The 16,728-nt window shown below is 43.8% G+C and overlaps 1 protein-coding gene across 2 annotated transcripts in view; it reads right to left on the bottom strand.

Moving 5' to 3' along the window:
- Positions 1–16,728, bottom strand: part of DNAH7 (dynein axonemal heavy chain 7) — a 191,915-nt gene that overhangs the window by 136,118 nt on the left and 39,069 nt on the right. For both annotated transcript variants that reach the window (XM_072979520.2, XM_072979522.2), the window contains exons 13-18: positions 16,039–16,166; positions 14,587–14,665; positions 12,500–12,724; positions 9,992–10,138; positions 6,397–7,082; positions 4,387–4,573 (exon numbers count right to left, since the gene is read on the bottom strand). In XM_072979520.2, coding sequence (XP_072835621.2) covers positions 4,387–4,573; positions 6,397–7,082; positions 9,992–10,138; positions 12,500–12,724; positions 14,587–14,665; positions 16,039–16,166 — 1,452 coding nt within the window. The remainder of the gene's footprint in view (positions 1–4,386; positions 4,574–6,396; positions 7,083–9,991; positions 10,139–12,499; positions 12,725–14,586; positions 14,666–16,038; positions 16,167–16,728) is intronic.

Here is a 16,728-nt window from a genome sequence, read left to right as displayed (position 1 = left end):
CAATTCTGCATAAATTTGAAAATCCTCCGCTGGAGATGGCGGGTCAGCATCTGCTAAGTCAGACTCCGGTGATGTGAGCAAAACAGATGTTGTTTGTGGTCTGGATCCCTGTTCGGGATGCTCCGCTTCAAGTTGAGAATCCACAGACTGACAATCGGCCTCGATACTAAGGGGCTGCGCCTGAAAATATTGGTTCCTATGTCCGGATGTTGATGTTGAAGGCACGTCCATGGACAGCAGTCGATGTCGAGGATCATCCATCGGTATCAATATTGATGGGGCATCCATGAGCAGTGATCAATATCGAGGATTGTCAATATCTGAGCCAGTATCTTGATGGTGTTGAAATGAAGGCTTGGACAGTGATCAATATAGAGGATTGTCAATATCAGAGCCAGTAACTCGATGGTGTCAAAATGGAGGTTGGTGCCAAGATGGTGTGTGTCAATGGGCCACCCTGGATGGCTGTCGAGTAGATGGATGCCGGTGATGCCAAGCGGGATGATCGATCACAATCCTGCTGACTGGCAGGAAAGTAGCGGTTTACCGGAGCTGCAAATGCACCCTGAGCTGAAGAGTATTGATTGGCTGCTCTGGGTTTCTTAGGTGCCGGTTGGTGATAAACTGTAGGAATCTGTTGAGGATCATCAAGGTAAAACCGTTTTGACATTGAGGGCTGCCGTAAGTGAGACCTCTGATGTGGCACTGCCATCGAACCAGGGAGAGCAACTGGTTGTTAATGTTTGGCAGGCTTATCGGTTGAGCACTGATCAGGGCAAATGGCTACCCAATGATAGTGCTAAGCATGGGTTGATGCCGCACACAAAGATATGTTGCCGGTCCCACATGGCTGGTGCCCTTGATGACGCGACGGGGTGGCAGGCCTGTTGGGATGGAGTAGGGCACAGTCTCAGGTTGCGTTTCAACTCCTTGCATGTTGGGCAAAGCAACCAAGGAGGACTCGCTGGAAGAGCCAGATTATCGAGGGCTAGCCGGGGAGGATGTGAGCTGTTCCATCCACTCCTCCCATTCTGGTGACTGTGATGGATATGGTTGATGAGATGGAAGTATTTCTTCATCCAAAGGTGAACCCATGCATACTGGATCCCCAGATTCCAGGAACTGTGGGGAAGTAACCCTCAGGAATGTTGCCTTCGAAGATTTAGGTTTCTTTGGTGGCGAGAGTTCTTGAACCTAAGGTGCATTGGTGGATGGCTTCCGTTTGGTGGACATTTTTTATGGCGATAATTTCAGCATTGAATGTTTGGCTTTGTGCCCCTTAGTGGACGATGTTGAAGGGGCATCAGAGCACTGTTTCGCCATCTCTGAAATGGCTTAATCCATGGACTTAGCTGGTGAAGTGGACTTAAAGGTAGGCTGAGCCATAGATTTTGTAGGCTGGAGGGATTGTTCCCAAAGCCGAAGCTTAAGTCTAGAAAGACGACTGCAGAGAACTCCGCGTTTGAAATTCTCAGTGAGGGCAAGAAGAGGTTTGGTGGGCCTCACCAAGACAGAAAAGACATTTAGCATGGCCGTCAGAAAGCGGGATCTTGTTCTTGCAGACCACGCAATGTTTAAACGGGCCCTCTGGGGCCATGAAAATAAGGAAAAAGGGAAGGGGGCTTTGGCTGCAAGGCCACAGCAACAAAGGAAAAACAACCTCTCCTTCTTTTAAAACAATGCTAATAAAGTCTTAAGTGTTTAAAGGAATCAAAAACAAAGTCTCTTTCATTTTAGGGAAAAACTCACAGAAGTGATTGATACAAGACTCTCAACGCAGCGGTTAAAAGAAACTGAAGGGAGAGCCTTGGCACCAAGGCACATATACGGAGGGGGAGGGGTCTACACTAATGTGTTGGGTTTTTTTGCTACCGCAGACGCTCTAGAATATTCCAATGAGGCTCCGCACAGGCGCGGATTACCTAGGGTGTGATTCACAGAGGCCACGAAGAAGAAGTCATATTTTGGGCTGTTTGGTTTAAAACAAAGCCAGGAATGGAAGGCTGTGATAAAATTGGGCAAGATACGAAGCTAGTAGTTACAGGAAAAACATTTCACCTACTCTCATAAAAACAGAATTCAGGATCATCTACTGAAGTGGAGTGGTCAGAAATTCAGGACAGATATAATTAGACCATGGAATTTCTAAGATCTGAGGATGGCCCCATGGATGACTTTCAAAGGGGATTAGACAAATAAATAAATAAGCCTGTTGATGGGTACCAGTCAAAAAGTTTACACTACTCAGGAGCCAGCATGTCTCATCAGCTGCTGGGGCGCAACACAGGAAGAGGGCAGTTGCCTTCACATCTTGATCATGGACTTCCCATAGTCATCTTGTTGGCCAGAGTTGGAAAAGGATGATGGACAAGACAGTCTTTTTGCCTGATCAAGCAGGCTCCTCCTATGCTCTTAGATCAAGAGATTTTCTATAACAACTGAGATAGTTGCTTCTCTTAAAATACTTGCATTGCATCCACATTTTCATGTCAGTACATGAAATTCCTCCAGATACACTTCTCCCCTGAAATTCCACAGATTTCAGCAGCATAATTTTGGCTGTATATTTTTAAAAAATAAATGAATAAATCCTGTGCTGCTATTTGTCTCCAGGAAGTAGGCTGAGAAAGGTAGGCCCCAGGCTTATCTAGGGCCCTGTTATTGGCAATGCGGCAGGCTAATGCAGGTTGGAGGAGGTGTATGTCTCTGTGTTAACTGCCTATTTATGCTTTGTAGTTATATTTGGGGAGCATATACACAGTTTCCAAAAGATCTCCTGTATGGACAATTAATGCAGGGAAAGTGCCCCAGAGGGAGACCACAGCTGTGATACAAGGATATCTGCAAGCGGGATCTGAAGGCCTTGGGAATGGACCTCAACAGATGGAAAACCTTGACATCTGAGTGTTCAGCCTGGAGGCAAGCGGTGCAGCATGGCCTCTCCCATTTTGAAGAGACCCTTGTCCAGCAGACCGAGGCAAAGAGGCAGTCCCGAAAGCAGCAAAATCAGGGAGCTGGACAGGAGACAGACTGTATTTGTCTTCAGTGTGGAATGGACTGTCACTCTCGAATTGGCCTTCTCAGCCACACTAGACGCTGTTCCAAGACCTCTATTCAGAGCACGTTACCACAGTCTCTTGAGACCGAAGGATGCCTACCAAAAATGTAGATGGATTTTGAACAGCTCAGGGGTCCAGTGCCCCAACCCCAGTCCAAAGCTACCAAGCACAATGTTTTTCAAGACACATAATGTGCTTTAGTGTGCAGTTAACACAAACTCCCAATTTCTACAAGGTCTTTACTCAAAGTCTTGTACCTCTTGTCATGAATAGCAATCATTCATTCCACATTAATTTCCATCAACCATATATACACCAATGCAATTATTAAATTTGCGGATGATATGACAGTGGTGGGACTCATAAATAAGAACAATGAGTCTGCTTATAGAAAGGAAGTACAAAGATTGATACTATGGTGTAAAGAAAATCATCTCACACTTAACATCAAAAAAACTAAAGAACTCATAATTGATTTTAGGAGGAAGAGAAATGTACATTTACCACTGTACATAAACGGTGAGGAAGTGGAGAGAGTTGGTAGTTTTAAATTTCTGGGTACTTACATCTCAGAGGACCTCTCATGGACTATAAATGCCAACATGCTAATAAAGAAGGCACAGAAGAGGCTGTATTTCCTGAGAATGCTCGGGAAATTAAATTTATCACAGCATTTACTTCTGTCCTACTACCGTAGCACCATTGAGAGTGTCCTAACTTATGGCATTCTGGCATGGTTTGGGAGTAGCTCTGTAGCGGACAAAAAAGCTCTACAGAGAACCATTAAAATTGCCCAGAATATCATCGGGCTCCAGCTACCAACCCTGGATGACATCTTCACATCCCGCTGTCTGAGGAAGTCACACAGCATCCTGAGAGACTCTTCCCATCCTGCTTATAACTTTTTTGAACTGTTACCGTCTGGCAGAAGATATAGAACAATTAAGACTCGGACCACACGTTTTCTAAATAGTTTTTATCCTAGAGCTATAATTGCAATTAATAATGAGCTTAAAGACCACCAGTAGTGAATAATTAGTTGGACTGTGTTACTTGGCCTGAGGTGTACATGTTTGTATTTTTAGTGGGGGACGTCTAGTGGGTGGGGAGTGTTTGGGAATTTTATGTGTGTGCATGTGTCTGGTCTCTGGGTGTCTGTGAATTTCGTTGTATGTGTATATACTTACAATGACAATAAATTATTATTATTATTATTATTATTATTATTATTATTATTATTATTATTATTATTATTATTATTATTATTATTATTATTATTATTATTATTTTGCTTAATTCCACCAAAGAGAGCAAATTACTACAGTACCTGAATGGCGCATTTCATGATATCCTTCCATGTTTTGTCCACAGTGGTGAATCTCCTGCCTTCTTCAGGCATCTGAGCCATGATGTCAGGAGAACTAAAAATTGGCTCCAAATATAACCAGGTAGCCTGTACTTTGAGCCATTCATCCAAGATTTCCTGCACCAACAAAAGCTTGGATTCCCATTCTCTGTAAAACAAAAAGTACAGAGGTTTAGGTCCGTGCTTGTGGTAGCCCCATTTTCCCGTGAAAAGACCCAAGCAAGGTATGTAGTCTTCTAGCATCTTTCATATCTCTGTGACTGGTGCACTGGGAATGAGGAACAACTCTAGTTCTTGAATAACTGGATGTTTTGCGTTCAACAGGATAAACCAATCATAGAACCTGTGCTTATTAAAGACTACAATTATTCATGATCTGTGCACCACTCCACATGCCACCAGAGAAAGCAGGCCACATCGTGCATTACAATCTGAATTCTGTACCAAGCTCTGCCTGCACAACACATATCGAAAATCAATAAAAGGCCAGGATGTTGGGTCTGAGTCCCAACTCCAAATCTGAGTCTTTGATATCAAGTCCCAAACCCCAAGTCCGAGTCCCTATTAAGAAAAAGCCTTTTCCCCCAGAAAAGGGGAGGGGGTGGATGGGTTCTGACTCACAAGTCTAGTCTGAGTCACTGGGGGGGGGGGGAAGAGTCTGAATAGAGTCACTGGTGCGACTTAAATCCAGCTTGACAACGAGTTCCGTGACTCAAGTTCCCACCCCTAATAAAAGATTCAACCAATCTACACAAAACCAGACTGAATTCTGCATGGTTGGCATAGGGTGGCAAGAGAGCAATCTCAGAAGAAAAAGGAGGGGACATAACATATTGGTAGAAAATTACAAATTAGAGATAAAGGGGTAAGAACTCTTACAGGAGGCCTAGTGTGAAGCTTGCCAGGAAGGCTTGGTCAGTCTCTTTCAGCCTTTTAACCCAAGAGGGATGTGAGCTCACATTAGACAGAATTACATGCAGCACATCACATGCAGAAAATAATAGATATATGCTCTCAAGAGCATATTTTCAGATCTAACAAGAGGGCCAAGGGGATAAAATCAAGAAAATTCTGTTTTCGGAAATACCAACACCACCACAATGAGGAGAAGGAACTGAGGGGATGGTTCACTCTCTCAAGCCTTAGTTAAGCCAGAAACCCAAACTGGGAGAAGAGAAGAACCTGAAAGTTTATTTGGTTCCTCAGCCATCTACTTACAGTTTAGGTAGAGATCAGCCTTATCTCTTGTGTCTTACAGCTGGAGAGGAAAAAGTAAGTGAATGTATGTGAACAGCTGGCCTGTTTAAAGATTCAAGGTGCTATTAGGAGGGCCCAACTATCATGCTGATGTTGATTTAATATAAAAGCAAGGGACCAGGACCATTGGGAACACAACATGGATTTTGGAAGTTGAATCCATCTGCTTTCCCCACTAGAAATACACATTCCTACTACCATATTTTTCTGTGTATAAGACGTCCCCCATTTTTCTAATCCAATCTAAATGGGGCTTAGCAAGTGTAGGGGAAAAGGGATCAAAGCGCTGCAGGATCGCTTTGATCCCTGCTTTCCCCTCCACTTGTTTTTGTTCTCTCCTCAGCTTACTTCTGTGTATAAGACAACCCTCAATATTTAGTCTAAAGATTTTAGACAAAATTATAGTCTTATACACGGAAAAATACAGTATTTTCTCTCATTACTTCTAGTCTCAGAACCTCAAGGAGAAGAAAACGGATGAAGCAGATTTGCAGGGGGAAGCATGGACACGAGTTTCCTCCTTCAGCATGCCTGTCTGATACTTTAAATTATGTGTATACCTCCACCCCTACTTTTTACAGCATCCACAGATGGATTCTTCACACTGGTCTGCCACCACCATACAGAGTTTGGCCCACAGCTAGCCATGAATGATCAGGATCGCAAGCTAAGCAACATCCTGCTGTTGAAATCTCGCCTCAGAAAACATTTTACCTCATCTTTTTTTCGTAAGGTTTGATGAAAGGCGATCCTCTCATCGTCTGCGTTTTGACAATGTGGTCATCCAGCAACATCTGAATATCATCCACAGCTGATAAAATGTAAGTCCCAGTTTCTCTATAAGAGAGGAGAACAAATTCCATGCCATCCCACTCTGAAATCATTTTCACCATGGCCTTCTCAAGTGAGTGCTCTTTGCTGGCAGTTTCGCTTATGCTTTCAAACTTTTCCAAGTAGGGCTCAAGGTGCATATCAATATAGGAAGAGACAGTGGAGTCTTCAGAAGGTTTCAGAGAATACCCAACTATTTCCGACATGGCTTCCCAATGCCGGTCTTGCAAACCGGGGTTGCAGATCACTTGAATCAAGGGAATGTGTTCCTTAAATTCTTCCACTTTTGCCTTGATCCTTGTTGTCAGAAATAATGCATTTGGTGAATCGTGAAAGGTTTTCTCTAATTTATACAGTGCACGCCAGTAGTTCCCTGTATCCAAGTCTACTTGATCTGGATTCACCTTCGTGAAGATTCCATCCATCCAATTTCGGTACTTAGTGTTAAATTCTACCGTCATATCATAAAGGCGAAGATAGGGATTCAAAGTATCTTGGATTTTTTTACGCTGAGGATACTGAGATGCTGGCCATCCATAAGCCTCTTCCTCTGCATTGATCTGATCAATCTAAAGATGGTACAGATAATTTAAATAATAACAACAACATAGGCCTCATATTAAATGACAACTTCACTACAACTCTTAAGTACAGTGGTGCCTCGCATAGCGAGGTTAATTGGTTCCAAAAAAAACATCGCTATGGGAAAACATCGTTAAGTGAAACGTGTTTTCCCATAGAGATGCATTGAAAACCGGATAATCCGTTCCAATAGGAACGGATTATCCGGTTTTCTCCCCCACTATCGGGCGCAGCCCTTTGGGAGAAGCCTCGGGGGAGGGGGGGAAGACGGCATCGGCTCCTGCCTTCTCCCCCACCACCTGGCTTCTCCCAAAGGGCTGCCCCGACTGTGCTTGCAGCAGCGGAAGAGGTGCCCGGTGGAGGAGAAGGCAGGAGCCGATCTGTCATTTCTCCTCCACCGGGCACCTCCTCCGCTGCTGCAAGCAACTTCGGGGCAGCCCTTTGGGAGGAGCCGGGCTGTGGAGAAGAAAGGGAGAAGCCCATCCGATCTCCCCTCCCAACCATCGGGAGCAGCGGGAGAAGCTGCCCGGTGTGGAGGGGGGGGAGATCGGATGGGCTTCTGCCTTTCTTCTCCACAGCCCGGCATCTCCCAAAGGACTGCCCCGACTGTGCTTGCAGCAGCGGAAGAGGTGCCCGGTGGAGGAGAAGGCAGGAGCCGCGGTGCCTGGCGAGGAGTCCGGCCATGCCTCCCACCCTTCTCAAGCCGCAGGAGGTGGGGGTGGGGGTGGTAGGCATAGCCGGACTCCTTAGCAGGCACCGCGGCTCAGATCGGATCGGAGCCGCGGTGCCTGGCGAGGAGTCCGGCCATGCCTCCCACCCTTCTCAAGCCGCAGGAGGTGGGGGGGTGGGAGGCATAGCCGGACTCCTTGGCAGGCACCGCGGCTCAGATCGGATCGGAGCCGCGGTGCCTGGCGAGGAGTCCGGCCATGCCTCCCACCCTTCTCAAGCCACAGGAGGTGGGGGTGGGGGTGGGAGGCATAGCCGGACTCCTTAGCAGGCACCGCGGCTCAGATCGGATCGGAGCCACGGTGCCTGGCGAGGAGTCCGGCCATGCCTCCCACCCTTCTCAAGCCGCAGGAGGTGGGGGGGTGGGAGGCGTGGCTGGACTCCTTGGCAGGCACCGCGGCTCAGATCGGATCAGAGCCGCGGTGCCTGGCGAGGAGTCCGGCCATGCCTCCCACCCTTCTCAAGCCGCAGGAGGTGGGGGGGGTGGGAGGCATGGCCGGACTCCTTGGCAGGCACCGCAGCTCAGATCGGATCGGAGCCGTGGTGCCTGGCGAGGAGTCCGGCCATGCCTCCCACCCTCCTCAGGCCGCGGGGGTCCGGCCATGGCTCCCACCCTCCTCAGGCCGCGGGGGGAGGGTGGTGGGATCCATCCGGATCCCCCCACCCTCTCCCCGCGGCTTGGATCCGACCCGCGGCAGGCTACCCCATGCATGGTCGGACTCCTGAGAGTCCGACCATGGTCGGGGAAGCCGGCTGCGGGGAAGGGGAATCCCAGCGGTGGCCTCGGAAGGACCCTTCGGAAGGCTCCTTCCGAGGCCACCGCAGGCATTTTCCCCCAGCTGAGCTGCGGAGCACTCCTTCGGAGGCTCCCGCCGCTCAGCTGGGGGAAAATGGTGCCTATGGGGAAAACATCGCAAAGCGATTTTTCCCCACAGGCAACATCGTTATACGATCGCAAAAGCGATGGCAAAAATGCCATCGCTATGCGAATTCATCGTTAAACGGGGCACTCGTTGTACGAGGCACCACTGTATACAAGTATACACCCATTTTGGTCCAAAATCTATATAATTCTTTATTCAGGTTCTTGATAGTAAACATAGTCCTATGCAGACTGATTCATTAATAATGTCCCTTATTTATTTATTTATTTATTTATTTATTTATTTATTCATTTATTTATTTATTTATTTACTTACTTACTTACTTACTTACTTACTTACTTACTTACTTACTTACTTACTTACTTACTTACTTACTTACTTACTTATTTAACCTCACCTTTCTCCTTTAAAAGGGCTCAAGGCAGCTTGCAACAATGAAAGACAATGTTTAAAACTAAAACTTAGTAAAGAGGCATCTTACATCATTAACAGGCAATATTAAGACAAGGATCAATAGATTTACTTTTTTAAAAAAAAAAGCCACTCTAAGAAATGGAAAACACAAAAATGGAAAACACAAGTACAGTAGTACTAAAAAGCAATCAAACCAGTAATGTATAGCAATCTGAAAATCACACACAGGTAGCTAGTTTACCATACTTTAACCTAGCATGTTTTTAAAAGTGGTACTCCCTCAAGCAGTTAAAGACCTACTCCACTTTAGGTCCTTTTCTGAGGAAAAGAAGGAAGGAAGAAAGATGGAACATGATTTTCCTTACTAGCAAATGTAACATTAGTGTGTTTTCTTTGTGATTCATTACTACAAGGTAGACACAGGCTTAATTTACAAGTCTGATTGTTGAAGCACACATCTCTGAGGTAAACCCATTGGGATTAAACATGGGAAATACACATGCTCCTTAATTAGAAACAGGCATTTACAGTGGTTCAGTGCTTCAGCGTGGTTTGGCGGATTGGGCCCACTGGTGTCGCACCAGCACCCTCGATTCTGCTCCCTGCCTCTTCCCACGGATGCCCTGTCAGAAGCAGGGCCATGAGCGTCCATGGCCAGCCTCCTCTTCTGAGTGCGGACCCACAGGAGGAGGTGGGGTACGGAATCCAGAGCACCTGCGCAATGCTTATGGGCCCAATCTGCCAAACCACGCTGAAGTGCCAAACTGCGGTAAGCGTCCATCTCTATGACCTTAACATCCGGTTTAAACTTGAGCCAAACCCCTTCTCAAGACAAGACAACAGCTGCTATAAACAAAGGCCCAATATCTTACCTTGTCAGCAGCTGCATCTAGCTTTGCATTCAATGCCTGTGCTTTTTTCAGGTACCTGTTGACTTCCTGAATGTCCCCGTAAGAGTAAAATTCTTCAACTTGCTTAGCATAACTTTCCAGTTCTTCAACAAATCTTTCACATCGCATCTAATAACATGTTACAGGTATTTAAGCATATAAAACACACAGAAGCATATACAAAAGATAGATTAATTAAATAAATATAGATACTTACACACATACTACAGTATTGTGATATGACACACAGCTTTATGATTCAGTAGCATTTTGAGATATGTGCCATGTCAGCCTGCCCTGTCCATATTACTTGGCTACACTAATTTTGAATTCTGCCAGGAGAACCCCCTGGATCAAGTCTTAATGGATTCAGACTTGCCCATGACTTGTGGAATTTGCCAGTCTGGGGAAATCAAGAGATTCATAAACAAAAACAGAGTAGCAGCAGGACCATGGGGTGAGTGGGTGCGTCAGCTACCTCCCCACTAATCCAGCATAGCATCCACAACGCAACACAAATCAGTCACTAAAGAAATGGAAAGGATGGCTCTGGACAGCAGCACTGATGGAAAAATTAATAGAACAGACCAAATGGTCAAGACATCCTTAAGCTCATGATTCATTCCTTTCCATATGACCCCTCATAACAAGTTTTGCAAATAGCCATACTGCCTTATATTTTTTATCCTTTTCCTAGCCACTTCTATGGAACAATGCGCTTCACTTTTCCTCATACTACCCTGTTTCCCCGAAAATAAGACCTAACCTGAAAATAAGCCCTAGTATGATTTTTCAGGGTGCTCGTAATATCAGCCCTACCCCAAAAATAAGCCCCAGTTAATTCATCATTGTGCAGCAACTAGAAGATGGCATGACAGTATTTGAATAAATGTAGATTGTTATGCATGAAGAAAAAATAAAACATCCTCTGAAAATAAGCCCTAATGCATTTTTGGAGCAAAAATTAATATAAGACCCTGTCTTATTTTCGGGGAAACACAGTAAGCTCTTGTATTGCTTCTTTTGTTAAAAAAATTATCTAACTGTTACATATCTCCATATTTAACAACTTATTATTTGGATATTTGTTGTACATTTTAAAACTAGTATGGTCCTAAATCATTTTATTTTATCATTCTGTGCTGTAATTATTTGGTTGTATTATTTTGTTTATTAAAATTTGTTTTAAAAACCCATGCAACAGAAGAGAAAGAAAATGGCAGGGTGGGAATTCAGCTAGTCCTTACACAAGAATTAAAGGACCTATATAAATGAATAGTGGTGATGGTATGTGTAAACAGCTGTATGAGTACAAATGTCACACATCACTTCATTGCACCAACATTGCAGAGCTTTGTACCTGCATTGCAACACTTCATTCTTGTACTGGATTATCAGCAGTTATTATGCTCATGTTTTCCCTTTCTTACTGTCACCCTGTCTCATCTTTCCAACTTCCTACCTCCCCATCTTAAACTGCAAGCCCTGTGCGGCAGGAACTGGATTTTGTATTTACACACAAAGCACACTAAAGCTGACAGTACAGTTAAGAATTATTTCTCAACAATCAAGAAAAATGCTTTTCTATTTCTGTTGTAAAAGTCCCTGCTCAACAGGGACTTTTACAGCATCCATTTCAAGAGGGCAACACATTTCTCTAGAAGTCCAGAGTGCATTACAATGCAGCTGGAGACGTGCACATGGGAGCATGTTTTCCCCATCATCAGCAATTCACAATTCCTAAAACTGACATCACTCATGCTGGAAGGGGGCAAAAACAGTCAACTTATCCCTGTGTGTTGTCACTCGTCTTCATCAATGTATTTTATTTTTATTTATTTTTCCAGCTTTTACCCTGCCCATCTAGATTCGATGAATCTACTCTGGGTGGCTTATAAAACAAAATTTGAAACAAACAATATCAGACAACATAAAGATAAGCAAAGACCAAGATGATAAGACTTAGGAAATTAAGAAATGGAAGGGGGGGGGGAAGGCCTGCCTGAAGAACCAAGTTTTCAGCTTGTTCTTAAATATTACCAGTGAGAGTGCCAGGCGAGTCTCCAGGGGCAAGATGTTCCAGAGGCGAGGGGCCACCACCGAGAAGGCCCAGTTTCTAGTTCTCTCATTCTGGGCCTCTCTTGGGGTCAAGCTCCTCAGCGGCCCAGCCTGGTTAGATTGAGTGACACGGATAGAGCTAGGTGGGAGCAGGCGCTCTGTCAGATATCGAGGTCGTAAACCGTTTAGGTCTTTATATGTAAGCATTAACACCTTGAAGTCAATGTGGAAATGAATGGGCAACCAGTGTAAGGCCGCCAGAGTGGGGGAAATATGATGGTATTTTTTCAACCCAGTTAATAATCTGGCGGCCATATTCTAGTTAATAGTTACTCACTAAATTTAAAATGACTGCTATCGCAAGCAATAGACTTCGGTGTTATCTCAGTAAGACAGGCAGCATATAAAAATGAGAAAGAAAAGGCCACTAACTTTAAGCCCTTCTTGAAACTGTTCTGTTTTCTCTTTAACGATCTTTCTGTGTTCCTCGAAAATGTCCCCCATTCGTCCGTACCACTGAAAGACACTGTTGTTCAGTCGTATATCTACTGGTGAGAAGTTTGCACACTCTATCAGGAAAGCAAGGTAATTTTTGGCTTCAAGTAATTTCTGCTCCATCTCGAGCATGTCGACTGCTTCCACTTTCTCTATGTAGGCCTAGATGGGAGGAGACAAGAAACAACAGGGGTTACTGGTAGCAATGCACTTCTGTGCTCTGGAACCTGCTAAAAAAATTATTTGTCTATTAGCAATGGCAGGAATATCTGTGATTGGTTGACTTGGCTGGCTAATTTGAGGGGGAGAAACTTCAATCAGACTTCAGGACAGAAAGGTTTATTTACATAAGCATACTAAAATGAACACTGGATTGAATCGTTCCATTCTACATAAGAAGTCCATATAAAAAGCTCCTGGAACAGGGGTTCCCCTCCCAATCTGCCTCACAGCCTGGAGGAACCTTCTGTACAACATGAATGCCATACAGAAGGTCTAGAGTCCACAGCATACTCTGGATGTGCCGATCTCAGACAGGATATATTCTGTTTTTACAGAACTCTTTAAGACCTACTACGCAAGTAGGCCTAATACCAAGAAGACCTTGAAAGCAAACATATCATAAATGTAAGCAAGAATTGGGCCTTTTAAAAATGTTTCTGGGTTTTCCCCCCAACATGAAGCCTTACCATCCCAGAAGGTAGAAGGGACATAAAGCTTCAAAGCTGCATCCCAATTATAGGAAGAGGGCAGGATGAAGCTGGCTACAAACTCAGCTGATGCCCTAAAGTGCAAAACAGTGATGGAGAAAAAATAACTGGGTTCTGTCCCTGAAACTCCACACACACACCCCAATTTGTGTTGCCTCTGAATTAAAGAATTTGTGAGCCTATGAATTAGGGTGAAGCAGTACGACTGAATGGAATGGACAGCTGTTCCACACAAACATTCAGTTTTGATTACCCCACACTTTCATTATTTCACCAAGATAAGGGGGTGCATGTTGTTGAATTGCTATTACAGTCATATTTTTGGCGTGAGACATCCTTGCCAATCTATTGAAAAACACCCATGAATCTACTTGTAGATCCAGATTTGTCGTCTGCAGTGATGGGAAGGGGGAACAGCTCCTAAGCAGGCACAGATACTCTGCACAAGTGAAAGGCCCCTCATGTTAGCTGCCTCTGAATTCCATATGCATTTCCATCTCATTCTTTCTTTACATTTCTTTTCTTCTCACTTGAAAATTCATACAACATTTCTATATGCATTTTGCTAACACATGTATTGTTGTGCATACAAGTGTGTTTGTATATATTTATCGATTGTGTACAATTTTTAGCTCTTCATATTTTAAAATATTAAGTATGGTTTCATTAGTGATTTAAAAAAAAAAAAAAACCTCAAGTCGCACCCTCAAGTGTGTGCTTTGTCTGCAAAATTCTCAGGAGCTAAACAATGGAGATTTTCACCAAGAATCTTAATTCCACTGAAGTGCTTTTACCTCCCATTTTAATATTCCAGTCATTTTACACATACTGTCACTGCCATATAAGCTCCCTCATGCTTTGGCATGCCAACTACACAGAGTCCCATTTAACTGTTCAAGACATGAAAGGAATCTGTACAGAATGAGAGAACTAGCCAGAAATGAAGATATTGTGGTATCTCACTCCAATATTCCAAGCGACTGTTTCTTGAGTTCCACTAAAGATAACATGGAATCAGCTTCTCCTCTTTTGCCCCACAATCTTGGAAACGTTTTTCTTTCAGAGGAGCACTGTCCACACTAGTTAGTTTTCTAAACTCCAGAAGTTTCCCATTGACTCTGAAATGTCCTGTGTCTGCCATCTCGGCACAACTGCATCTAGGCTCTGTTTCAGCCCAATATAATAAAGGCAACACGGTGTGAACTTCTTCTTACAAGTGCTTTTCCATGGTTTGCAAGGTTCCTCCTAATCTACAAAATCATTGGCATCTGTTCTCAAATTAGTAACGCCTATTTCTCTTTTAGAAATATGTACCTTGAATTCCATCAGTTCATGTGTGTTTGATGGAGTAGAAAGGGCCTTCTCTGCTATCTTCTCAAACTCATCACAAAGCCTAAAATTGTAAATAGAAATGTATCACTCACTAGCTTTCTCTCTCTTGATTTCTCCCCACATATCCAACCTTTGTGCAACAAATGTACAAATACAGTCTTTGCTACCCAATGATGCAAGCAAGGTGAGATGCTTTTGTCAAGAAAAGAACAGCCAGTTTCACCATTTATGTTCAGGCAAGAAGTGGTGGCGATTGCCTTATGAAATATCTTTGGGACATCTGTGCGACAGCAGGGAAAACTGACATGGTATTTAGGATTAAGCCCACACAACTTAGTTACCACTTAGTCCTATCAGCAGCGCTCTAAGGCAGTCATACATACAAACAGACCAAAAAGTCCAAAGACTTCGGTCTTCCCTCCACCCTCAAACCACAGCTCCAGCAAATGTAACTAAGATGTTTCAAGGAAGTATATAATGATATACAAGCACCAGATGAGTCACCCAATACACATGAGACCACAGCGAGCATACCATAGTTTTCCATGTATAAGACTATACTTTTGTCTAAAAAATTTTAGCCTAAAAATTGAGGGTCGTCTTATACATGGAAGTAAGCTGAGGAGAGTACAAAAACAAGTGGAGGGGAAAGCAGGGATCAAATTGTTCCTGCAGGGCTTTGATCCTTGCTTTCCCCTCCAATTGCTAATCCTTAGGAAAAGTAAAGCAGGGATCAAAGTGCTGCAGGATCGCTATGATCCCTGCTTTCCCCTCTGCTTCCTAAGTCCCATGGGGCTTAATAAAAGGAAGGGGAAAGAATTAAAGCAATCCCATGGCTGTATAAGGGGGAAAGGCATCAAAATGATCATGCAGTTGCAGGATTGCTTTGATCCCTTTTCCCCTCTTTTTGCATGAAGGTTTAGCATGAAGGGAGAAAGCAGGAATCAAAGCAATCCTGCAGCACTTTGATCCCTTTCCCCCTACACTTGCTAAGCCCCACTTAGATTTCTTAATTGTGGGTTAGAAAAGTGGGGGCATCTTATACATGGGGGTGTCCTATACATAGAAAAATATGGTAAGCTGTAGAGACCACCATTTGTGAGTCACAGCAGGCAAGGGAAACCTTTGGCTCTCCAAAAGTTTTGCACTTCATCTTCCAAAAGTTACAATCAGCATGGCAAACAGGGATAGCAGGCAGCAGTCCAACACATCTGGAAAGCCAAAGTTCTCCACTTTTAAAGGAAGACGTTCTGATCCAACAACAACATACCAATCATTCACTCAAGGTCTAGGGAGGCATATGTATCAGGCCCCTTTGTCCTGACTGGATATGTAAGTGACTGGGGAGCCATAAGTTGTTACTAGGAAATCACTGCCCACCAGTGTGACAGAGCCTCGCCCACCAGCATTTGTCCCTCAAAAACATGACTTTACCTTGTGTTGAGATCTTGATGATCTTTGAACATTTTGGCAATGATTTTAGAGCAAATAGCATCGGCTCGCTTTGCCAGAGCCCGGATCAGTTCATCACAATGTACCTCAAACATTCCTAGACGAACACACTGAATCACAAGCATTGATGAGAAAAACACTGATAGCACAAAACAATGATCAGGTACACAGAGATCCATAGTTGTAACATCTTTTTTAAAAAAAAAATTAGAAATAATCCTGGAGATGACTTACAAAAATGCATTCTTCATGTTGTTTTATTCTTCAGGAAACACCCTAGTAACTATAAACTACTGAGGAAGTCTCTTATGGACCTATTCATTATTTTCTCTTGCAAGAAAAAGCAAACACTTTCCTGTTCTTGTTTTCAGAACAATTTCACTTCAGTAAAGTTGATCTGGATTATGCACTACTTGAAAAGATCCACAAACGCTCTTTGGTGAATTAATCATGCACCAATCTTTGACCCTTCCTTAAGACTAACCAAATTGCTTTGAATTGATTTTGAAGTATTATTTCAGTGTAATTTCAAGTAAATTATTGGACAATCAGGCAGAATAAGCTATTTCACCCTGAGAGTTTAGGAATGGATGCAAGCCAGCTTTAGAAAACACAGGAGGATAATAAAGAATGAATTTCTAGAGTAGAAAAAAAGATAGGTTTCTCAATGCA

The sequence above is a fragment of the Pogona vitticeps genome, chromosome 1, assembly GCF_051106095.1.
Source record: "Pogona vitticeps strain Pit_001003342236 chromosome 1, PviZW2.1, whole genome shotgun sequence".
Lineage (NCBI taxonomy): Eukaryota > Metazoa > Chordata > Lepidosauria > Squamata > Agamidae > Pogona > Pogona vitticeps.
The sequence above is the reverse complement of the archived record's forward strand: the minus strand, read 5'-3'. Positions and strand labels throughout refer to the sequence as shown.